A 25,196-nucleotide genomic window follows, 5' to 3' on the forward strand; every position below is an offset into this window, starting at 1 on the left:
GGTTGAAGTTGGTGGGGAATAGTCCCCCCCCGCCCACCCCAAACCCCTCGCTAGGTAGTCGGCAGCAGCTTGTTGTTGTGTACCAGAATCACCTTGTCATGTGCTGGGACGTGGTTCCTCCCTCTTGCTGCAGGCTTCCTGCCTCCCTGCCTTATCCCAGGGGACTGCTAGCTGGTGTGTGAACGGAACAAAATGTCTCAATAACGTTGTCTGCCAGCAAAACATGAACACCTCATCACCAGCTGCTATTGCCGGTCTCAGGTGAATGGTTTTTGATGAGGCGCCTACAGCCGGTTTTCACACCACTTAGTATCACCACCTGGAGAGTGCTTTGATGAGCTTACCTTGTCAGCTGTCATTCAGGTTCTTATCAGGCAATGACACTAAGAACTTCAATTTCGGGGTGGCTAAGTAGCCGTGTTTATTGTCTTCATGGTGGATCCCTCATGGGGTTATTTGAACTCGATGGAGCAGGGTGAAACGGGTCTCTTCCAGAGTAATGCAGTGCATCCCTCTGTGGTTATGACACAAGGACTTTTGTAATATTTCCCTCTCTCTTATTAGACGTATTAGCTGGATGATGGTTGCCTGACAGACGCTGTAAAGCCTTGAAAGTGCGAAGACGGGTATTCAACAGGCGCAGACGAACACAGATGCCACTTTAAGTCATGGTTGAGGTGGTTCTTGTGAGAATACCCGGAGAAAATGTGTGATAGAGCATGTTTCTCAAGGTTATTTTAACCATTGCTTCCTCTTGAGTCATTCAAGTGTTTTGCAGTTTGTGTCGGTGCCCGTATTTATTCGTGGGCCCATCATTTTTTTTCACAAGTCCTGGCTTTAAACTGTAGGCTTCTGAATTGGTGTGGCACACTTACCTGTGTGTAAACTTCACTTACTGTACCCGTTTGCAGTGGTTCAGAGGGATATTGATTTTATATAATTGCTCAATTTCCCTCCTGCGTAAGACAAATGGCTTGTAAGCCAAAAAATGAGTTATGAAATAAACTGGGCAGATGTCTAAAATCCGACATCCGTGGGTCAGTTTACTGGCATCACAACCTGCACAGGAAATGTGAGTGTGATGTTTATTTGCCTACTGGACTGTCAGTTTTATGAGTCTTTAGTAAGAGGGTAGCATTTGGATTCCACCTAGATTAAAAAGGCAGCCTCCTGAGTGACCATACAGACAATATGTGCCATGCATAAAGTGACCACACCACAGTAAACTAAGTGTGGGGTGAAACGAATGTTTTACAGATAAATCTGAAATGTACACATCTGATCCTTGCTTTTAATGTCTTTATCAACTTGTGCATTCCTTTTGTCTACCACAGCATCTTAGACCTGCTAATTCAGCTGTTGTTCAGTTTGAATATAATCTTTGGGATTTGTTGTAACTGGGAAGTGAAACTCTTTGAGATTAAATATCTCTTTTGCAAAAGCCTCCAGATAGGGAACATTAACCTAGCTTGTTTTTTAGAGGCAAGAGAAACAAGACCTTCCAAAGAAAAATCATGGAAGCAGATCATCTGAGCCACCATGATAACCAGTGGTTAGCCCTGGTTTCGATAGTCAGACACATCTCTTTTTTTAAGCCAATCAAAAGTAAGACAGGAACCAAATCCCACATAAAGCGACAGTTGGTCATTCTACCTACGTGTGATACCACTGGCCTTTAAAAGCTCGCACTTTGTTCCTCATTCTCAGAGTTTATAAGTGAGATTTAATTATGTGTTGCATGCCGGACTAGTATTCTTGTGTATTAAAGTCCTTTTCTTTCTCAGTCGAACAGCAGTCGTCGAATGAGTAGAATTACTTATCAAGTGAGTCGGTGTTGCCCCTTCAGTAACAACTCCCTGGATTCTAGAATTACAGTCTTTTATTATGATTAGAGAAGAGGCAGTCAGCGCCGCCATTAGCAGGATGAAGTCATCCTTTTGATCCCCACTCCGACCAAGCTCTTTAAAGTCGGCTTCCAGTGTGTGTACCAGGTAACAACCTACAATTAGAAATCTCCCCAAAAGCTTTCAAAACAGCTACAGTAATATGACGCAGCTGAAGAAGTGCAACCCAGACAGAGACAGCTTTAGCAATTACAGGCTTGGCTTTAACTTTCCCTTTTTTTTTGGTAATTTAGGTAATTAAAAAAAAATATTAGGTTCTCTAGGCAGAAAGGTCCCACTGACATTCAGTATGTCTCCTGGCGTTAAATGACTGTGAATGAAGTAAGACGAAAACAAAGAGCGTCATTGTTGTTGCTCACAGAAAGGTTGTCCTTGGCAAAGTGTTTGACTTTGTTGATCATGGTGTCTCTGAAAGTTTGAGTTTCTTTGTTTATTTGTGACAACGACTTTTGCATTTAATTTAGCCACCACAATTCCAGCCAGTAACATTAAAACTGCGTAGCTGACCGCTGTTATGCTGATGAGATCCAGTTTTTATGTTGCAGTTTTTGACATTGATGATCTGAACAAATTGATGCTTAAAGGAGAAATATTCTTTAAAAGTTAGACAGGAAAGCAGAAACAGAGCGGAAGAATGCAGGAAATATTCTTGGGTGGAGTTGAATCCAGGCCCAACAGTAGCCTTCAGCAACATGGGCCACCATCTAGATGAGCTACACCGTTGTACTGATGTCAGATCAATTTTAAGCTACTTAAACATTCTATACATGGGGTCGTTAAGTGCTTGGAGACTTTGAAAAGGTCAATTATTGATTTAAAATAAAAATTTCTTTGGTTTCCTGGTATGAAATAAGGGATAAACACTGGGAAAAATGAAATAAACTAACAGGGAAAGAAAACGCTGGTGTCCAAATGGGCAGAATCTGTGTTGGCCCAGAATCTTACAATTTTACAATCTCTAAAAAATGAGACACAGCAGAAAGATTCAATAAATATTCTGATATCAAACCAAACTGATGACAGAATTAACATCTATTTTTTTCTGTGCCTAGAATAAAAAGTCTTTGATCAAAATCCCTAGATTCCTTTTTCTGTCTTTTCATTCTTGAGCATTTTTGCAGTGAAAAGGTTTCATTTTGTAGAACCAGAAGAGCAAACTTGTTTTGTATTTATGAGCAATACCAAGGCTTGAGTTTTTCTTTTAATTTTACTCTCTAAACATCCAATCTTTCTTGAAATCCTGTTAACATATTTTGCTGTGTTAGTGGCACCAAATGTGGAATTTCTATTCAGTGTTTTTCTTTCTTAATTTTAATCCTCCTCTGTGTAGCACAGCAAACGGCTGCATCTTGCACGAGAGGCTTTACAAATGAAGTTACTATCTTACGACTATTACTGTGGTTTTTACTTATGTTTAGTTTTATCTACGTATTTAGCCGTACCTTCTGGAATAGAAGAAAAAAAAAGCTGTAGAGTGGAGAAGAGAAACCCGCAGTGTGCTATTAATAGCAATGATAATGATTTGCTTACAAAACAGAGCAGTGGGTTACATATACCACCTCACTGCTTTCTGCGAATACCGCTGGTGAAGAGCTGAGCAAACACTTCTCTGTGAGATGCTCACACCAATACACGGAGACCTAAAGAAGTGTGTTATTGTATGTGTATGTGTGTCCATGCGTATCCAAACCCTTACGGACTATTGCACAGGACTCCACAGTGACACCAGGCGCAGTATTAACATTCACTACTTGTCTGTCTGCTGTTAACTTATTTGCTCAGTCATTTCAGGGTCCTGAACCCCTACGAGGCGTTTGTCTGGATCACAGCTCTGACTTTGTACGCTTACTGTCAGTCTCCTAACTATGTGTATGGGATTACATGAGGGCCACAATTGATTACAGCTTTTATCTGACATGAAAGACATTTGGGGAGCTTTGATGTTCATTTTATGTCTTGCTAAAGACAGTGACACATTATCAGAACCATCTCAATCAGAACAGCTTAAAACTGGAAGCATGGATCAGTAATCAAATCTGTTTTCTTTGTAGTGTTTATTTTAACTTCCTAATTAAATAACAAGAGCAAAAATATCCAACCCTCACTGATTTTTCACAAAGACGAGGGTGTGGTTCTCAAGTAGTGTCTGTGTGAGGTTATAAATATCTCCACTAAGGGACTAACTCCAGCTGGGACAAAGGTCAAGACACCCTTGCTATTATTAGGACACTGCATCAAGTGGTGTCCTTGGCAATTGTGCTTCTCTCACTTTCCCGGAGTGCCTGATATTTGACTTTACCTTGCTGCTATCCTCAGGAGTGCAGTCCTCTCTGGTCTCCTGCTGGGGAAGGGTATGCCAAACGTTCATGGTCACTCCTCTGTATCAACCTGCTGTGGAAGTAGTGAAAATATGCGAAAAGAAGGTTAAGGTGCTGAAACCGCTCAGTTGCTGCTGCTGTGTGACTTGCCCAGAAATCTCACAGTATGGACACTAGGAGAATGTGCACATTTTAGACCAGCCAATAAAGGATTTAAAAAAATAAAAAAATGCTGCTCGGAGCAAATAAATAAGGTATTTGTATGTGGTAACAATAAATTAAACATCATCCTATGGATTTTGAAAGGATTCCATTTTGGAGACTCAATTAAAACATTAATCATGCTGTTACATAATAACATAATGATAAAGTGACATGTGAACAATGGAATCGTGCACAAACAACATGTTGAGCTGGTTAAAACACTGTAGAAAATCCTGTCTGTGAAATGAGGACTAACAATCCAAACAGGAAGTACATCTATTTGGCAACGTCTGCTGAAAGAGCATCTTTCTTGGCATCTTTTCTTGCCACTGATTTTTGGTTGTTCAAGAATGGTAAGTAAGGACCAGCAGCCAATCAGGCAGGAGCCCCCTCCTTACAGGTTTTCTTGATCCACACGAAAACCTCACTTAAGGAAGGTCCTACATGGGCAGTTCCTATATTTGAAACATGCACAAAGATGTGGGTGACCCTAAAAGGACCCTCAAGTTCCTGCTGTAAAAACAGCCTTTCCTCCACGGTGCCTTTGACTCAAATGGGGGCGGGGGGGGGGAAAGCCACATCATGTTTGGCCACTAAAGCTCAGTCTTAACTTGAGATCATCCTTTGTGTGGGGATTACCAACTTTGTCCCTCTGTTGGGTTGCTTCAAAACCTTTTAAAAGCCAGTAACCTAAAACTGCTCCAAATTCCTTCTATAAGTCTTAGATTTAGGTTAACCCACTCATGCGTTGTTGTGCATTTGATATCACTTGATTTAGTGCTGTTGGTTTAATCCAAGCCCAATAAGGTTATGTGAAACGTTGAATTAACAGCTCTTTGGGTTAAGGAGAGCTCAGTTAATGAGCCTTCTTAGGAAATCAGCCCCTCCCGCCTTCCTCTTAAAATTCCGGCTGTGCCTCACCTTGCTCCACTAATCCTCCCAAGGCCTGTAATGATAGATACACATGTGAGTGTGTGCAGACACTCGCACACAGACACTTGCATGCATACATTAAAAACACAAAAAAAATAAAACAAACAGGGAGAGGCAGCCGAGCTAATGGACTCGCACATGCTACTGACTGTCGGCAGCCTCCGTGTTGCACGGCAACATCTGGTCTGTATTGTTTTGTTTAACAAGTCAACAAGAGAAGCACACAAAATCATCTGTGGTCTGTGAGCCGGATTATTAAATGCACACTGGGCACAAGCCTTCGGGTCATTCATGGAGACTGGTGACATAAATATAAAACTGCATCTCTCTGCTACTTCAGGACTCTCAGGACTGCAATGCTTTTGAACTCAGTTGCTATATGTTGAATATAATGAATTACTAAACTCTTCATCTTCAAAATTATCCAAACATATTCACTTCATTGCAAACCTTTTAATTTCATAAGCCTAATTGTGGGCAGTCGTCTTTGCTGCTCCAAAGATTAACATCAAAAACATTGTTAATCTTTTCTGAGACGCCTCATATGGGCATAAAAGGACTGCTAGATCACATTATGTGTGATAAGATTGCATAAAATGATCAATTATCAATCAAAATTAAACTTCATTCAACTTCAGATGCTTAGTTTCCATCTTTAAAAAAATCTTCTTGGATCTGTGTGATGTTAGAGAGAGAAGTTATCCCTAATATGGTCATCTCAGGTGGGCAGCTCTAGCCATGAGAAGAGAAGCCCCACCCATCTGCTATGACAGCCAATCAGAAGAACACTATATGGGAGAAAAGGACTTGTTTCAGACAGGGGATGAACAGAGGGGTTGCACCATTATTTTGAGCTATGAATCATGAGCACAACAGGTCTCCTGGAAAAGTTCATTATGTAACACTTAACAGTCAGCTTGACTCTTCAGTATCATCATTTTTTAAAATATTGAAATGTGATATTGATGTGACTGTATTACTTTATGCAAGCACTCAAAAAAAAGCTTCATTATTGTTCTAGATCGAGATCATATCATCTCTTTTTGGGTCAGCACAAAGGATCAGGGCTGCCATTGCAGCAGTTTGCATCTTTAAAAGCTGAATTCCTTGAATTGAGATGATGTGGGGGGGGGGGGGACGCGGCGCTGTAAAGCAGCTGAGATTTGTCAATACAAAGAGGTTGTTTGATTGCATTTGAGCGAAAGCTGGGAGCTTTTAGTGTCGTTGAAGTCAGCTTCTGTCTGCGTTACCACCACCCTAAAAACATGGACAACTCTTCCTTTCCCCGTGCTCTGCTGTTGCCATAGTGACTGGGCCGGCGTGCTCAGTTTCTATAAAGCTCTGCTTAGGTTGCAGACAGCCGGGCAATGTATGTCCTCACTGCTGGTCTGTACGTGAGTGTGTATGTTAATTTGTGGGCGCCCGTGTCTTTGTCTGAGTGGGTGCCTGAGGTCGTATGCAACTGACACAGTGGTAGAGACGCTGCGATGGAAATGTCTCCTTTCGCTCGCTTATCATTCACTTATCTGCAGCAAATGAGAAAATGTGCATTGCATATTGGAGCTTCCAATTCATATTCAGATCTTGTCATTTATTTGTTGAAAGCCCAGGTTGTGTCTGAGGGGACTGCCATGTTGAAAAGAAGCTTTCCTCTTTCATATGCACAACACCGTGTGAATTTGAATCACAATATTGACGTGCTTTCTGTTTTGTTGATGACTTCGCCAAAGGCTGTGTGTCTGTGCTGACAGTCTTGGGAATAGATATGAGCTTTTTAAATTTTTCACAATGTCCTTTAGCACCAGTGTTTCTGTGGATCCCTCCCTTCTCCCTCCCTTTTCTTACTCTAATCTCACATATACACTTGCATACATGTCGCATGCATATTCATATTCACACCCGCACACCCAGAGCATGTAAGAAATATCTATTTCACGGCCACGTGCATCTGCACATGCAGACAAGATATATTTATTCATAAGCTCATTAGAGGAGTGGATTTGCCTGCTGCCATCCATCACACTGTCACCCATCCTCAGCCTGGCACACACTGACAACAGAACTGCAGGAGAGAAGTCCATGGGATTTAGTCTCCTGGAACCAGAGCTATAGAGGGGATTTACTCCAATAGACAGCGCTTCCCTTCCCTATTTTGTAGAGGTGAGATCAGGGAGACTACAAACAAAAGAAATGGTAATCTTCTTTTCACCGTAGTTTATCCCAAAATTGATATTCTGGGAGGAGAATGCCTTTAGTCTCTCAGTGCAATCAGTGTCAAGGCATCGCAGGAAACCTTTGGTACCGTAAACGATTTAAAATGTAAAAACTGTTGAAATATATGGGGGAACTTTGTGTTCATGCTCTTGCGAACACACTGCCTGCACTGTCAGACTGTCACACTCTCCTTCTAGCTTGTTACAGGTTATAGTGCAAGCTGTTGCAAGCTTGTCAGTGCAGGTGCAAGAGCACCTTCAGGAAATCAGACAGGACTGTAGGTTGAAATGGAAGCAGAAAAATACAAGCTTTGGCGTCTTTTTCTGCTACTGCACACTCATTTTTTATCTAACCAAGTGAATTTTTCAATATTGTTAAATGGATGAGAAAGGCAAAACAGAAAAAAATGCTCCAGCCCTAAACCAAATTGTGTACAGTTAGGAAAGTGTCTCTCCCTGTCTTCCTGTTTGAAAGTTAAGAGCTCCATCAACCAAAATAATTCTTACTTGGCTCCTCAGATAACAAGTAGTAGGTGTACAACCTTCACACCAATATGAGCAGCATCTTTTCACACATCTTTTGTGTGAAGGTCAAAACCTGACATAAGCTATTGATGGGTAACAATAAAAATGAACAAATGGGAGATGAGAATATGGAAAATATGATTTATGTAATTGTCTTGTAGATAATTTACATTTAGTTACTCATTATAATAATAATATGTAATATGATTTAAATGCATTTTAAAATTATTAGTATTTTGTTTTCCTGACACATATGTTCATATTACATCATTCATTGAGTTTATATTTATTTACTAACTCACAGTTAGTGGACTCAAAACTCATAAAACACTGGCCAAAAACAGAAAAGCTTGTAAGTCTGTCTGTCATGGCATTTCATTGAATCGTGGATGACTTTGGAGTCTTCTAGTCTTGGCGATCACTTGTATTTGTTCATTGTGGCATCTGTGCTGGATAACCTCCTAGATTTGGTATTTAGCAGAGTCCTGTCCAGGCCATACTGACACAGTGCTGACAGTGAATATGGCATATAAACGCTTGTACTTTATGCACATGCACATAGCTCTGAAGCAACACTTAGTTTTCTTTGCCAGGCAGAATTCGTTTTCATTTGTTTTAACTTTGGATTTGTTTGTGAGCAGAGTATGTCAAATTGTGACAACAGATTGCAGTGGATTGGTGCACAATAAGATCATGAGAAAAGGGAACAAGTTGTTAGTTTCTGGTGCAGGCCTGGATCAAGGTACAAACCATTTCTTGGAATTTTAAGTTGTTTTTAGTCATGCCTGAAGCATGAAAATGTCCTTTGTTTTTTTAGGTTTCATTACTCTTATGCTGACTAAAATGCCTTAGCGACTTCTTTGCTTGGATTGACATGACATTTGTTGCAGACATTTTAGCAGAAAAGAACTGTAATAACTTTGATACATTATTTTTTTTATCTAAAATTTGACTTTGTCTAATGCAACCTAATTAGGGACCTAATATTAGCTAATTAGTACAAGTAGTAGTATCATTTTTTGTGGTAAAATACCATGGTGTCATTAGCAATACTGCACTATTAATGCACTATTAATTTACAAAGTTGGGGGGCCACTGTCTGAGGAAGCTACCACTCTATTGCTTAAGCCATCTATATTATTCTCTCTTCTACTGAGTATTGAAGGTAATTAAATGTACAACATGCATTGTCATTACAGGTGAAGTAGCCTTAAAACAGTTTCCACCAACAATGTTTGAAATTAGAGTAATGCGTCTGCTGTACTGAACACCTCTGGGGAACAGAAATGAACAATGAAATTAAATATTCTTCCTTTTTCATGTTTGCTTACATATTTTACACAATGCTGTAGAGTGAGTAGGAATATTCCAACGATGGAATATGTAATGTGATACTTGAATTAAAACAGAAAAAGTCCTTGCAAAGGGTTTTAAGATAATATCGACACTGCATGAAAACTAAATGGAAGGTAGGGGCCACCTGCACATTTCACTTGGAGGAGCTGCTCAGCCATGAAAACCCATGCCATGAAGCTCCTGGTGCAGTTTCTATAGAGATGTTAATGCCACAGGAGCTTTGGAAATCTGCAGTTATCGAGTCAGCAGAGCATTAGCAACTTTGTAGCATTTCATTGCAGTATGGCCCCTACATGCTTGGTATGCATGCCTGACAACATCAGGGCATGCTCCTAATGAGATGACAGATGGTGTCCTGGGGGCTCTCCTCCCAGTTTGGACAGGGGCTCTGAGCTCCTGGACAGTCTGAGGTGAAACCTGGCAGCATCTGATGGGTCCCAGAGGTGTTCTATTGGATTTGGGTCAGGCACAGTGTGGGGGACAGTCAGTGGTATCAATTCTTTCATCCTTCAGGGACTGCCTGCATACTCCCTCCACATAAGGCATTGTCATGCACCAGAAGGAACTCAGGACCTACTGCATTAGTGTAGCTCTGATAATAGGTTCAAGGATTTCATCCCGATACCTAATGGGAGTCAGGGTGCTGCTGCCTAGCCTCTAGAGGTCTGTACGTCCCTCCATAGATATGCCTCCCTAGACCCACAACCAAACCAGTTATGCTGAACGATGCTACAGGCAGCATGAAGTTCTCCACAGTGCCCGCAGACTCTATCACATCTGTCTCATGTGCTCAGAGTGAACCTCTCTCATCTGTGAAAAGAAGAGAGTGCCAGTGGTGGATTTATCAATTCTGGTAGTGTCTGGTAGTGGCTCCACAGTGTCGGGCAGGGAGCTCATGCTCTTGAGCGCTCCTTCTTGCTCTTGACACTGTGGTGGGAGACACAGCAAACCGTCTGGCAATGGCATGCATTTATGTGCCATCCTGGAGGAGGTGCTGGGTCCAGCTATCCCTGCATGCTATCAGTAGTGACACTGACCTAGCCAAATTCAAAACTAATGGGAAAAAAACAGTCAAAAAAAACCCACTCGTGCCATCCACCTGTAAAACCATTCTTGTTTTGGGAGTTGTCTCATTGGTGCCCCTCTAGTTCACCTGTTGTTAACGTAATTAACACCAAAGCAGCTGAAACTGATTAACACCCCCCTCTGCTACCTAACTGACCAGAAGTCTAATTGATTTGATGGTGCGCTCTGATTTTAAAAAGCATATAATATATATATATATAGTTAGTGAAAAAAGAGTAACATTGAAAAAGATCTTTGAACAAAGACGCAGAGTTTAAAAGCTAAAGACTGAAAATAAAGCTTGTTTTGAAAATGGCATGTTTACAAGTCTGTACAGCCTGTGAGGATGCTTGAACTTTCTCGCTGTATGTTACGCGTTTTACATCGACCATCTGTACCACTGTACTGTGCTCAACAGTATGTAGGCAAAGGGATTAAAGCGCTCCTCCCCACCCATTACACACACACATACATTATCCTGACATTAGCTGTAACACGAGCCCTAAACAAAAGTGGTGAAGAATCTATTCCGGTTTTGCACTCGCTGTTGCTTGAACATATGTTCCAACTGCTGTTCATGACTTCCTGCTCACCGCACTTTGGTCCTGCACAGTATTTCTGCACCAGATAGCTTTGGACGTGTGTGCTCACCCGTAACAGTAATGGTTGCGGCATACAGTATAATCTATTTTAAACCCCTATTTAACCAGATTAGTCAATTAAGAGTAAATTATGCTTAGCTGCTGCCCATCTCAAACCCACACCAGTACAGAAAAGAAAGATAATAGATTAAACAAATGAGTCTTATGCACAATTTAGTTGATATTGGCTGATTTCTTTTTTTCTTTCTCACAGCTGGGCATGACTTCAAGTTCGTCACAGAAGTTATTTCCATAGTGAGAACTTTTATAAAGTCAGAGGACAAAAAAAAAGGGGAAATATAGTCTGGTTCCTCCTGTTTATGAATATAACAGAGGAGGAGGGGAAGTCATTTCTGTATTGGATGGATGGGTTGTTTTTTCTGTTTTTGTGTGGTATATTAGCCAGATATTCAGCGTAAGCAGGCTTAGCATTTTTGTGCTAATTGACAGAACATTAAAAAGCAGAGCGAGTGCAGGAAGCATTATGGTCTCATTATTCTTGCCGTGGAGAGCCATCACACTCGGTGATTTTAACAACAACATCCTTGCAAACAAATGCCACTGAATGGATCGCAAAGGTTGCATTTCTTCCAGGGTATGTAGCCTGTGTGTGTTTATCAGTACAAAGACTTAGCCTTTTATGTGCTTCATAAAACTTTTTTTTAAGAACACCACAATGTATGCACTCATGATACTGTAAGCTGAACTGGGTAACAGTGCTCACAATCTGTGTGCCATGACCAAGAACCCATGAAAGGATCATACACAGCCACCACCCCCGGCTTTCTGTGAATCTCTGATTTTCTCATTTGATGTCTCAGACGCTGTGGCTGAGTCAGGCGCGAGGACATTCCCAAAATGGATCTCATTTGCATTCTTGGTGTGATTTTTGACACTGGACAAACAGACGCAAGAAACTTTTTATTTATTTAGCTTTTCTTTTTTTTTTGTTTGCTTCCTGGTATTCTTGCATTTCAGTGGTGGGCTGATGTTTTGCAGGTGTATTGGTTCGCCCTAGCCAGGTACCTGATTGCTCATGTTGCTTATTTACTCATGTGTTTGCTTTATCTGACCCGAGGCAAACACAAGGCGTAAGAAAGCCTTCAGGATGTTTTCATTTTATCAGTGTGCTGCTTTAAGTTCATGCTGTAAGCTCTCTGACTTTCCTCCCTTTCTGTCCTGTCCCTGTCACTCCTCTCTTTCTTTTCTTCTTCCATCTCCCTGATTTATGTGTGTGTCTCTCTGTGTTTCTCTGTGTGCACGTGTTGTCTCCTTCTGGGTGTGTGTGTCTATGCTTTCTGCTCCCAGCCCCTCTGCGGAAAGCAAAGTTTGTGGAGAGCCCTCGCATTCCACAATCAGAGCTTGGCTCCCCTACACACACCTCCACCACTGCCAAGAATCCAGACCTGGACACATACTGCCCTGGTAAGTTTTGGCCAGCTCATCCCTCATTTCGTGTGTTGTTTATTTATTTATGTTTTGCTCGTTGGTTCTTCTCTGCGCCTCACTGGTTTCACAGACGATGATCAGTTTTCGGGGTATTCTGCTGCTGCTGGCTTCTGTAAAACATTGCTAAGGTTATTAATGAAAAAGCTTTGCTGGGGCCCGCAGTGTCCATCCTCGTCACCTCCTCCCTCTCTGTCTCTCTAATCCTCTCTCGCTGCTTTCTCACCCCGCTCTGCTTCTCGGGCGGATAGCTCGGTTAGGTGCCACCGCTGTTTTCCGTTAACTTCGCAGTCGGCTTTTGCTCGGTAATCCTGCGGACAGTCCACATCCCCACCCCTCCCCTTCCCTCCCTCCCCTCCCAGTCTATCCCCATCAAACCCCCTCTATCCTCCTCCCTTGTCTCGCCGTCTTCCTCGCTCAGAAGGACTTTAAAGCGGGTCACCCGAGGATAGTGCTGTGCTCAGATCTGGTTCTGGTATATCTGCTTTCTCATCTTGCTTCTCCTTTTCCTGTTGCCATTGAGAAATGCGGTGCTAGCTTCCTGCCCTGTCTTTTTGGCTCAACTTGTGGTGGAATAGGAGAACCCAGGGCTGGATGTACACATGAGAAATGGTGATGGAGAGCCTCGAGGTTTAACTGGACTTATTTAGGCGGAAAATGTTTGAAAGTGTGCTACCAGCCTTCTCCGTCTGTGAGCCTCTTCTGCTGACTTTCTGCTCAATGGGAATTCTAAGTAGGTGATATAGTAGATTGTATATTTATTTCTATCATACTACACATTATATGGTCTGAATAGTGTATTACTTAAGGATAAACTCTTTGATTCTGGCTCCTGGCTTGCTTTTGAATCTCATGGATGAAAAACTGTTGACCCTGGCTTTATTTTTGCATTAAGTCAGGCGACTGGTGAATAGCAGTTGTTATGAGCGGCAATAGGTGTGACATTTCAGGGATAACATGGTAATCTCTGCTTCCATTGGAGCAGGAAAAGAGTTGATTGCGAGTAGTCTGTGCAATAAAAACGTGAACTGGAGCAGAACTGGGAGGCCTAAGATGAGTTTTCACAAGGGGTTAGGAGTTGCACCTCCCCGGTGGACAGATGGACATGTTAGCTCTTAACAAGGTCTCCTTGGCGTGTCTAGCAGCAGCAGGGTGGTGACTTAAACATCTGATCACATGCTAGTCCACACTCTGCTGCTGACACTGTCTTTTGAGTGGAGGAAGTGAGGCATCAGTTGATTTTTATGTGGCCTACAAAGATATTTGTGGTGCCATAAATATTGTTTGCAAATATTTTGTGAGACGTCTTGTAAAACTCCCCACCAGCCAGCCTCCTTAAACCGCGGAGTGAAAGCCTTTCTAATGATGCTAGAGTTCAACCTTCTTAAAGGTAATTCCCCAGACTGGAGGCAGACGCTACAGATAAAATCCTCCATTGTGTCACTCCTTTTTGCAATTAAAATTACAATCGGGGGTATTATAGATTTAATGTCAGTGCTTGCATATGCATGCCAGGTCACATGCATTTCTCAGTTGTGTTCAATGAACAGAGAGGAGCAAAAGACAAAACATTACGTGCCACTTCCCTCTCCACCCTTCCCATGTGAGGGGAAGTAGGGATGAAAAAACCAAAAGGTGAACAGATAATTAGCTTCCACTTCAACATGTGCTTGCTTTGTATTTTGAAAAATGTTATAGGCAAACATTTAACTTCTTTGAGATGTGTGAAGTATCTGTTAAAGTTATTATCTGTGAGCCAAATTTCAAAATATAGTAAGATTTCTTTGCCCCAGATGTTAAAAACGCACTTATTTGTATTGGACTGATAAATTACTCAACTGACTTAGTATATTAAGGGGGGATGTGAAGTCCATAAATCTCAACAAAAAATTTAGAGTCAGGTGCAGAATCAAAAGAAATGAGCTGCAGCATTCCAGCACATTGTTTAGATTTAATGCCAAACGGTGATAAGGAAGACTGGCGTGAATGTAGTTTAAGATGTAAACAACAGATCTGCTCTGTGACCTTGTACTAAATTATCTGATGCCTGAAGTTAATTGAGCATAAGTGTGGGCTGTGAAGGCATTTAACATTCAGCCAATGCATCTTTTGTGGTTTATGTGCTTTTTAATTTGATTGAATAGAGACATATTCTCATATAATTGGAAAGAACTAATGATGTTCTATTAAAGTCATGAAGAAATTGGTGTTATCATAGTGAACTTATTGTTATCTTCAACAAACCAGTTTGACATGATTTGAGCTTCGTGTCATGGAAGAAGATGTGTACACTGTGGTCTCGGTGCTCACTCAATATTTTCTCTTTTTTTGGACTGTTGTCTGTAAATCCTGGTATAGGTGTGTGGGGAAAAATCCCAGTAGATCAGTAATTTCTGAAGTAGTCAGATCAACTTTTTCCCCTTTCTGATGCTCAGTTTGAAATTCAGCAGATCACTGATTGACTTTGTCTCTATGCCCAAATGCATTGAGTTGCTGTCATGTCACTGGCTGATTGGATATTTGCATTGATGAGCAGTTAAACAGGTACATCTGAGCGGCACGTGAGTGTATGTTTGTAATAGCAGACAAAAATATGCAGTTTAATTTCATTTGGACATCTTTAGCTTCAGGTCTTTAAAGCCATTTCTCCAACTAGACTGTCTTGTTGTGATTTGCCAATTTTTGGAGTTATCTGCTGTAAAAATGTCTGCTGAATTTTTCTTTTCTCTGCTTTTCTTTGACTCAAGGCAAGCGCTATGTAGTTTTACTGTATTCAAGAGAAAGCAATGGTTTTTTTATTCATGTTTCATGACCCAGTCACCCAAAAACAGAAAACAAAACAAAAAACAAGTTTCGTATAGGAACTATTTTGTTCCACTGTCTTTATCCGCCAACCAAAGGACTCATGCAGCTCTCTAACATTACAGCTCATTGATGTATGTATGTATTTCTGGAAAGAGCCTTTCCCTTTTTTTTTTTTTTGTTGTTCTTTGAGCACCACTAGGCAAGAGCCATTTACTTCAATTACACTGAAGAGAAGGCAGCACCTCTGCAGCTGATATCTCCAAAATTGGGCAACTCACACCAGAACAATCTAAATGGATAACTAGGACCGCAGGCAGTGGGGGGGGTATAGTAAATTTAATTTTGGAGTTGGCTTCAACAGCATAACGCTACAGTCATTAAACAAATAATAAATAGTAATATTATCAAATATAGTGTATTTTAATATCTAGTTTACAGATGTTTTTTGTTATTCTGCCAAATAAAATAACTCATAAAGATCCACTGTGGTAGTTTTTCTGTGATTTCAACCATTGCCAAAACTAAATACAGCTAAAGCTGTTCCTAAAGTGCAAGTTCTGTATAGCTTCATTATACTTCTTACATCTACGTTATATCATCAAATCCTGAAATCCGGTGCCCTGAGATGCAGTGTTTATGCATAGATAAGATCACAGCTGTGCACATCAAGAATGTGAGATTCATTCCTCTGATCTCTTGATTAGCCCTACATTCCCAGATTTTCAGGTGTCTTTGCCTGTACATTTCACTACTTGTATTATTCAAGCTTTCTTTTCCTCCCCATAGCCCTAAAATAAGATTGCAAACACCACTTCAACCTCATTTTTACCTTTTAATCAGTGCCACATCCTCTTGAGGTAAATTTATCTTTGAACCTTGCGTATTTAACTCTTTCTTTTTAAAAATGTGGTGGCCTACCTTTCGAGAACCTGGAAGTTAATGCGCCCAGGTAGAGGTGAAATAGGAGCCACCAAATGCTATGTGTTATCTCACCTGCTCATCAGGCCTATTTATACCCTCTCCTGTCCGGTCCAGTCCCCTGCTTGCAGCACACATGCTTCTCTTGCTCTCTCTGGCTCTCCGTCGGTGCGCGAGGGCAGATCCGTGGACGGCCAGGGAGAAACAGATGCGCTCGCACAGAAACACATTCCTAGCTGCGCGCAAAGATAGTTGCCATGGCAACCATCTGTCTCCTTCGCAGCTCAGGAATCCAATAGAGAGAAGTGTGCATTTATATATATGCATATATGTGTTTTGATGTTGCAAATTTTATTTTATATTTATTGAGGTGTTACACTGACGAAAAGCGCCTGAAGTTCCTTTAGCCGTGTGTTTGGCGTCTGGCTTTGAAGTGATCTAGATGTTTGCTTGCAGTGACTTTGGCACCATGTGATTGTCATAATGTGTATTTAAAGAACAAAAGGTAGGGCTATAAATAGAAGCAAATCAATACATACAACCCCTACTTTATGATAATATATTCCCTTTGATTGTAGCTCCCTTACAGTAGCTACAAGAACAGGTAGCTTTCAAAAAGATTCAGATGGTATGGTATTTTTGTTTCGAGTTTGACAGCTCTGTGATTGTCGTCACTGCCAAAAATCTGGGCCTTGGCCATATGTTTGACTCCACTGTCATATTTTTAGAGTGGGAGAGTTTAAAGATGTACAAAGGGATTGCCTATGGTTAGCTCAAGGGACTCACTATGGGCTCAGGCATCCAGATTAGAGATTTTGTTACCACATCAAAAGAAACCTAGACAAACTGCTCGCTCCTGCGCAGGGTTGGCCAACAGCTGGCTGCTACACAGACGCTATAGTAAGAAGAACTAAAGGGAACAGAGGGAATCGTGAGGGAGAGTAGCATTCAAAGAGACGAGTGAAAGAACACAAGTTAACACAGGCAGACAGAGCCTATGTTTGATCATGATCACGATCACGCCCCAACCCCCCACCATACCACCTACGGGAGCAGTTGACTAATGACTGCTAATATATTCACTCCTTACTACTACCAGTCTGTCAACTGGGAAGCCTTCGGTGGCTTAGTGTTCAGACTGGTGCAAAGACAGCAGCTAATACATAGAAATGACATGCTGTCTGTATGGATAGATGATTTGCTTTACTTTTCATGTAGTTTTCTTCTGTTCATGGTCTTCATGGGACATCACATCATTAGGGAAAAACGATACACTGTATATAAAAGATGGACAAGGCTCCCAGGTATAAAAAGGACAACCAGAAGAGGGCACTCCTAGTTGCAAAAAGAAGTTTTGTATACCTCTGTTCCCTTGATTGTTGTCCTTAGTATGAGTTTAGCATCTTACTCACTAGTTTCACATCTTGTTTAAATGCAGCATGATCTTCATTTTGTAAATTTTGGTACCCATCAGTGTCGAGAACGGTAAATCAGCATATCCTCATTATGATTAGCAATGTGCTACCGTATGCTGGTAAAGCTTTTTGTACCCCTCACTCATGGTGACTGGTTTCAAAAAGGAAAGATGGCAGCAACAAAAATGCCCAGCTCCAGGTTTCAGACATGGGACAATGCAACCCAGTGACACAAAGACTAGTTTCCAGCAAAATGAGATGTTCCTCTGCTAGCCGAAATGCATGATAGTTATTACATTGGATAAACCAAAGCGAAAACCAACCTGTTGTTGTCCTATAAATTTAATCTAATTGCATTTGATTAAATTTATTTCATAGAATCTATCAAAGATGCTGCTGTTTTGTTGGTAATCTGCTGAAATGTTGACGAAAATGACCCCACTTATCGATGAACATCACTTGTAAGTTGACATTAACCAGTCAGCACTTACCTTCTTCTCCTTTACCTTCAAAACAGCAGATATATTGACCACTCCAAATTGAAAACTTATATAACTGTGTAAACTTTTATGCTTTAACGAAAAGATTCCCAATAAGGTATATGTAAAACACGGCAAAAGTGGAGCTCTGGCAGGGACCCGGGGCTGTTTTTAGTGATTGAAGTACTGCTGTGCATGCTGTATACAGATCAAAAGTGTCCAAATCTTGCAGTTTTTCACATATATTTTGTTTTTCTTCTTTTTAGATGTTTTTATCTTTCTGGTTGTAGCTTGAAATTGATGAAAAATTCACAGGTTTGTGGTTAGCTTATACCAACACAAACCAGAGCTCTGCTGTAGTCATGTGTCTGAAAACTATGAATCGATGCAAGTGCATCTCAGCCGTCCTCCTGTGGTATTAGCGGTGAGGAGGTAGGACTTTTACCCCAGCTACATATTCTCCATTAATGGACACTTCCTCAAGGGAAACCCATGGATTCACTGACCTTGGAGGAATGCATTCTGCTCCATAAAGCCATCACCATCTCGTTAAAACTCATACATAATTAGCTTGTTTCGGACCTAATGTGTGCTGTGATTACCTCATTATTGGTTGCTGCTGTGTGTGTTTTTTATTGAAGCACTGCACCCATGTCATCCCCATTTGATTCAAAGGTTTTTTTCCCTCCGTCAGAAGGCACCCAGCTTCTTTACTTGCTCACACTGTCTTGGAGTAAATCTAATGAGGAACCTGACAGTGTTCTGCCTTTTCCGCCCATGAGCAAATGGAGAGGGGAGCCCGGGCTTTAGATTGCCTGTCTGTGTGTGTGTGTGTGTGTGTCTTTGAACTGACGAGTGAGAGGACACAGGCTGTAGACAAGCTGTCTGTCTTCAGAGAGGTGGCGTGGCGGCTTGGACTGTTTAATGGCTGTCAGTCAGAGCTTCGTGTAACTACCTGCCAGTCTGGTTTGACCAGCCCTGCTGGAAAACTGAGGGAAAAAAAAAAACACGGTCTGCCTCGAGCTGTTTATTTAAAAACCAACCATCTTGTGCTGTTGGCTTCAATAACATTGATGTCTGGACCAATTCAGAGGCTTATATGTCCAATTACAGCTGATTGGACATTGCTGAATTTAGCCACCAGTCACTTTTTTGTGCAGGGTGAGTAATTAACACAACCTTGAGCTCTGCGAGTGGCACTCCAGTGAATAATGTGAAATTGAAATGAAGCTGATCTAGTAGGCACCTCTAGGGCTGAGTGTGATTGAAAAACATGATACCACCGGTTAGGGATTGTTATGGGTGGGGGGTAACCAGGCAACCGGGTGACGGGATGAGGTCATTAAGGGATTTTTGTTATGGGTCCTATTGTAAAGTTGGCAACTGAAATCCCTCCGCTCTGGGGGTGTGTTTGTGTGTGTTTGTGGTTTTGATCATCTGATCATCATGCAGGCTCACCCGGGTGTTTTCTTTGCTCTCTTTAGTCCCAGGAGTCTCTGTAAATAGAAGTAAGGATGTGGACATGCATGCTTTGTTTTGAAAAGGCACACACCTCTTTCTCTCTCGCGCTCTCTCTCTCACTCACTCACTCACACACACACAGGTGAAGGGCGTATTTCATTACGTCACTCGAGCCGTAGTGGTGATGAGTGGTGCGGAAGGAGCTGTCGTCGGTATGGGAGCCTACTGCTAGTCGCTGTGGAAGCCAGTTTTTTGTAAACAGTTGAAAACTGTTTTTGTTGTTGTGGCTGAGGGGATTTTGGAGTTTATGTAAGGAGATACCTCAACCGAAAAGTCCGGCTGTCGGGGAATGTGTCAGTAATGCACAGCTCTGAGCTATGGGAGAACTCGGGTAGGGTGCTTCGTTTTCTTTTCCTGCGTGCAGGTGCTGTGTGTCTTGTTTCCAGGTGTGTAGTCAGGGCTGTAGTTTATTCAAAGGAAGTGTAACAAGTGTACTGTGTGTTTCTAGGTAAAGAGGTTATAGATGTATAAAAAATGAAATGTTGTAAGGTTTTTTTGTGTGTTTTTTTTTCTTGTGGCAAAATAAGCTTCTGTTCAGTTGTCTGCCCACCACTGACACACATTCTCCCGTTCCTCTCTCTTCTTTTCGCTCTCCCCCATCTCCTGCCTCCTCCTCCTTGTGTCTATCTGCCTCCACAGGGGAGTCAAGCCAGGAGCTGGGCCCCCCTCCGTCCGTGGATGAGGCAGCCAACACATTGATGACGCGCCTGGGTTTCCTTCTCGGAGACAAACTGAGCGAGGGGCCAGCCGGTACCCAGTACAGCATGGAGGAACCCGAGGCGAGACAGGTACCAGAAGTATGCTTTATTAACTATTCTCAGGGCAGTTTTTCCCTGATGATAGAGTTCATCGATATGTCATCACGTGATGCACGCAGTGTGAATTTGATAAGAAGCGTTCTCTCAGATTAACCTAGTAAATACTCGTCATAGCTACAGGCTTTCATTCTATTGATGGTGGTTTATCCTAATCTATATCTGAGTCAAACAGTAGAATCTGTCTTGTAAGATATGTGATTTTCACACATTTGCATTGTGAGAGATCGCACTTGGAAACTTGAACGAATGCATCTGAGTCGATCTGTTTTGACATTTATCTTCATAATATTCGTGTTTACATTCAGTTTTGACAGATCTTTGGAAGTCAGGGTCGCCAGATCAAAGGACTTTTCAGTAAATTGCCCTCATGTGCCAGAGTGCTTTAGATTCTGAGATTACCAGTGCCTCTCCATCAAGTGTCAGATATCCACCTGCCTAATTAGCTTTTTATAAAACAAATATAATTATTTTTTTCCTTATTTAGATTATTTCTAGATTATTCAAAGGAGGTTTCTTGTGGCAACACGCGGCAGGTTAGACGTAATGTTTTTCTCCTGCACTGTAACCTTTCTATTTGTGAATTTGTCAGTTGTGCAACAAACAGCTCTTGGCACAAGAGACTTGCTCTAAGCTCAGCAGCAGATGCCCTGGTATCTCTACCTAAACCTAATTTGACAGGTATGAATTTTCCAAACTGTGCAAGGAAAAACAGTTGCTGCGGAAAGGCAGCGAAGAAGAAATGGGGGGGACAAGGGGCTAACCTGTTGCTGAAGCATTCAAAGCAGGCATAGGTATGTGTTCGCTCTGAAACAGTGTGGGTAAGCGATTAGACTGATGGACTGCCTGTGCTTGATGTGAGCGCTGCTGTAGCAGTGGGGGTGTATAAATTGAGAGAGGTTTATTCAAGCGGCTCTTTTTAGAGACGTGACTCATACGAGCACCCCGCTGCATCGTGCACACAGTACAAACTTATTGTTTTAGATATCTGCCCCAAATACTGTTCTCTGGATTGCAATTTTGTTTGATTCATTAACCACCAAAAATGACAAGGATTGCCTCAAGACACCATCTATTAGCAGATAAAAGAGTGGGCTTTTGCTGTAATTCTTCTCATTTGCTTGGGATTTACTAGATTTTAATGGACTTTGGTTAGTGCAGTAATTCAGGGGTTTGACACTTTGCCCTCCACAAGACAACAAAAATATGCACAGTTAGGGATTAGCAGATCTTGATGTAACCATAAACATACAGAAAACTACTCTTAAAGTAATAATAACCATGTAAGTGCAAGATAATATAAGTAATATAGTTTCAAAGCCAATTTATAAATGTTCATTTAGTGATTCTAATTCATGTCTGAGACAGTGACTGAAGATAAAAGTGTATAATTCAAAGGAGGTGTGCATGTTTTGCCAAACTACTACCAACCAACAAACATTTTCAGCAATCGGCGTACTTTATCTTGCCCTCTCCTTAAAAAATATAAGCTTAAGAAAAAAAAATTCATATGCTGTCCAGATATTGGTAGGATACTGCTACTTTCAGTTTTTTAATTTTCTTTATATAGCTTCAAATCACACCAACAGACGCTTTATATTTATAATGTAGAGACCCTACAATAACTTTTAAAAGCTGCTGCTATAAAGTTTGGCGTTTTCACATGGGAGTCTATGGTGATGGTCTTGGCCTCAAATGGCTGACATAGCAGCCCTGGTGGGGTTACACTTGACATATAATGGGAAATAATGGCTGTGATATTACTCTGTTACATTTCTCCAGCCACCCTGCTGGACAAATGATGTAATAACGCAGCTTCTGTCAGAAAAAGGAAGAAAATAAAGTGCTACATGGCTCTAAAGGCTTATCAGTGAACACAAGATCAATATTTTTAAAAAACTGGGTGTTTCTTTTCTTGCAACCATCTTTGTTGTTGTAGAAGTCAATTCAAGATTCTTTGTTTTTTTTTCTTTGGGTCTCCCTCTATAATGCATAAATCCTCCTTTTGGCATTCTTAAGGAGATCTTTGATATGCAGGGCATTTAAGATTCAGTGATCATTATTAAAAAAATTGCCTCCCATTCTCCATTTAACATGTTTGATTTCCTACAATAGCTGCTGCAAGACCTCGCCAGATGATAGAACAAGGTGACCTCAACTTGCAGAGGGTGCAGTTAATTGCCTTTCATACTCGCGTGCTCTCGCTCCCTAAATAGATGCAGTGCTCTCCAAGTTCAATCCAATCCTCACGTGACATTTAAGGTCAAACCTACACAAGGCTGCGTTTGTTATCTGAGCTGATAGAACTGCGGCGTGGTTGAGCGCACGCAGGGTTGAAGATTTGTCTGCTGGTGTGGATGTTTGGTTACATCGGGGTCAAGCTCCTGTAAACATGACACTTGAGCGGTCTCATCCATGAAGACAGCAGAGGGCAGCGGTGACTGAAATACTGGTTGACAAATTGTTATTCCGCAGGCAGAGAACACTGTTTAGTGTAGGCCAGAGGGCATGTACTTAAAGTGGAAGTGTGTTTACAGGTGTCACAGTTATCCCACTAATCTAGTAGTACTCTGCAGTGTGTGTATTGTTGAGGTGAGTAGTTGTTTATTGTGAAAACATATCGAGTGTTCAATGGTTCCAAGTTTTCAAGTGTGGAGATTTGCGGCTTTTTAAAAAAAATAAGGAATTACAACTACAACAATTTTTCAACTTATCAGTTCATCAGCAGCTTTTTGGATAAAAGTTTTCATGTGTTTGTGTAATCAGAAGACTTTATCACAAAAATAATGGCGAACGGACTACGTTTGTGCAGTGCTAGTCAAATCAAAGGGCCACATTGTCTCTCATTCACCCACTCGAATAGATAATAAGCAGTTGCATGGTTATTTGGAGCAATCAGTAGATTAGTGTCTCGCCCAAGGACATGTTGACATGTGGACAAGTGGACCTGAGGATCAAACCAACAATCCTGCGATTAATTGTCACCCTGTTCTCATCTCCAACCTCAGGAGGCCGTCAACAGATAATTGGCAGATTAATCAATACTGAAAATAATCATTTAGCTACAGCATTACTCCTGACTCTGGATGTCTGTTGGCTAATCTAAAATGTATTGGCTTGGTGTGTCCCTTCAGACTTCCTCCTGCAAATTAAACTAGACCAGATTTTGCCTTGAGCGCCACTTCACCCCTCTTGTTCTGTCTGTGTTCATCCCAGTGCTTAGGAGAGATTTCCGTGTGTGCCATTCAGTGACTGACGCAAATACGTGGTTACTTGGCTTGCTTGTTTTTCTGTGAATGTTGCATGCTTGTATTCTATAAATTTGGGCAGGTTATGTGTTTTGCACAAGAGTACATCTGTGGGTGTTCAGAACAGCTGCTGATGGATGCAGCAGAGTGTTTATATTTTGTCGCCTGTGGTCGATTGTCTCCTAACCCGAGCCGACATTGAATAGAGTCACTCCAGGGTGCCAGGAAAGTGCCAGGACTGAAAATACTACACATTTATACTACATATAAGATTGTAGTTATGGCAGAGAAGAGGAAAATGTGCATGAAAATAGGGGTTTCTATGGATCTATAAATGCAAGTTAAAGTTAGTATTAGTGTTAAAATGTGACAAACTCCCACAGATGTGCTTAGGAACTGCACTGAATCTCTCTATTGTTTTCTGAAAGGAAACCACATCACTGTATATAGTACATATGCTACTTGCAAAATGTATTGGCTGTAGTAAAGGTACCATTATTAAGTATTTTTAAATACAACTACCAGGAGTGTTGAGTGTATTTGTGTATGTAAACATGCTGTATATTTGCAGTTTTCTTTAACTATGCAACATGGCCTAATTGTTAAAACTTCTTCAAGCGTAATATGTAGAGAAATGTAGCATATTATGAGTTAGTATTATATGTGTTTGTATACATGTGGGAGAAGGACTAAGAGGATCAGCAGGGGGCTGAGCTTTTGAAAACTGCAGTATTGGAATGACATTTTCCTTCGTATGAGTCACATTTTAAAAGTTCAAACGCTGTACTTTTCCCATTAATACCCATGTGTGCTAATGGATCTGTGGGAGCCAAAAAAATCTTTAAAACTGTGTTTATTTGTGTCCATCCCAGGGCCAGAGCCAGAGGATCAGCCCGTGTTCCACCCTGACCAGCAGCACTGCCTCCCCACCTGCAGGCAGCCCCTGCTCAACCCTCCCCCCTGCCATGCCCGGCCAGGCTGGCAACAGGGACTGCGCCTACGGTTCTGTCACTAGTCCCACCTCGACACTGGAGAGCAGGGACAGCGGGATTATCGGTGAGATCTGTGTGCTGATTCACATAAAACACCCGTAAAGAACATGAGTACATTTATGAATATGGAAGGAAGAAGCAATAAACCACAAAGAAACTTGAGTTACAATATGATATCGTATCTTAGGGGGAAAAAATATAATTTCCAGTATTGGTTAATGGTTCCAGTCAATGGTTACTGATTGCTTGTCTATGCCTGTCTAGGATCTAATATTGCATATCTAGGCCATTGAAGTGGGTGGACATGGTAATTCTGCTGGTTCTTTAAAAAATGGTATCTCCTCATCTTGTTTTGTCTGAGTTAACCAATCAGACTATTCCAGGTTTTGACCCATTGG

The 25,196-nt window shown here is 41.4% G+C and overlaps 1 protein-coding gene across 10 annotated transcripts in view; it reads left to right on the forward strand.

The window, feature by feature from the left end:
* tanc2b (tetratricopeptide repeat, ankyrin repeat and coiled-coil containing 2b) overlaps positions 1–25,196 on the forward strand; it is a 163,547-nt gene that overhangs the window by 100,823 nt on the left and 37,528 nt on the right. For 7 of the 10 annotated variants that reach the window (XM_025909851.1, XM_005458166.3, XM_025909853.1 and 4 more), the window contains 3 exons: positions 12,468–12,584; positions 20,383–20,531; positions 24,679–24,862. In XM_025909851.1, the coding sequence (XP_025765636.1) occupies positions 12,468–12,584; positions 20,383–20,531; positions 24,679–24,862 (450 nt within the window). Of the gene's footprint in view, positions 1–12,467; positions 12,585–19,860; positions 20,075–20,382; positions 20,532–24,678; positions 24,863–25,196 lie in introns of those variants that run through there. The other 3 variants (XM_025909854.1, XM_025909857.1, XM_025909858.1) reach the window with 2 other exon arrangements.

The sequence above is a fragment of the Oreochromis niloticus genome, linkage group LG8, assembly GCF_001858045.2.
Source record: "Oreochromis niloticus isolate F11D_XX linkage group LG8, O_niloticus_UMD_NMBU, whole genome shotgun sequence".
In the NCBI taxonomy this organism is placed as follows: Eukaryota; Metazoa; Chordata; class Actinopteri; order Cichliformes; family Cichlidae; genus Oreochromis; species Oreochromis niloticus.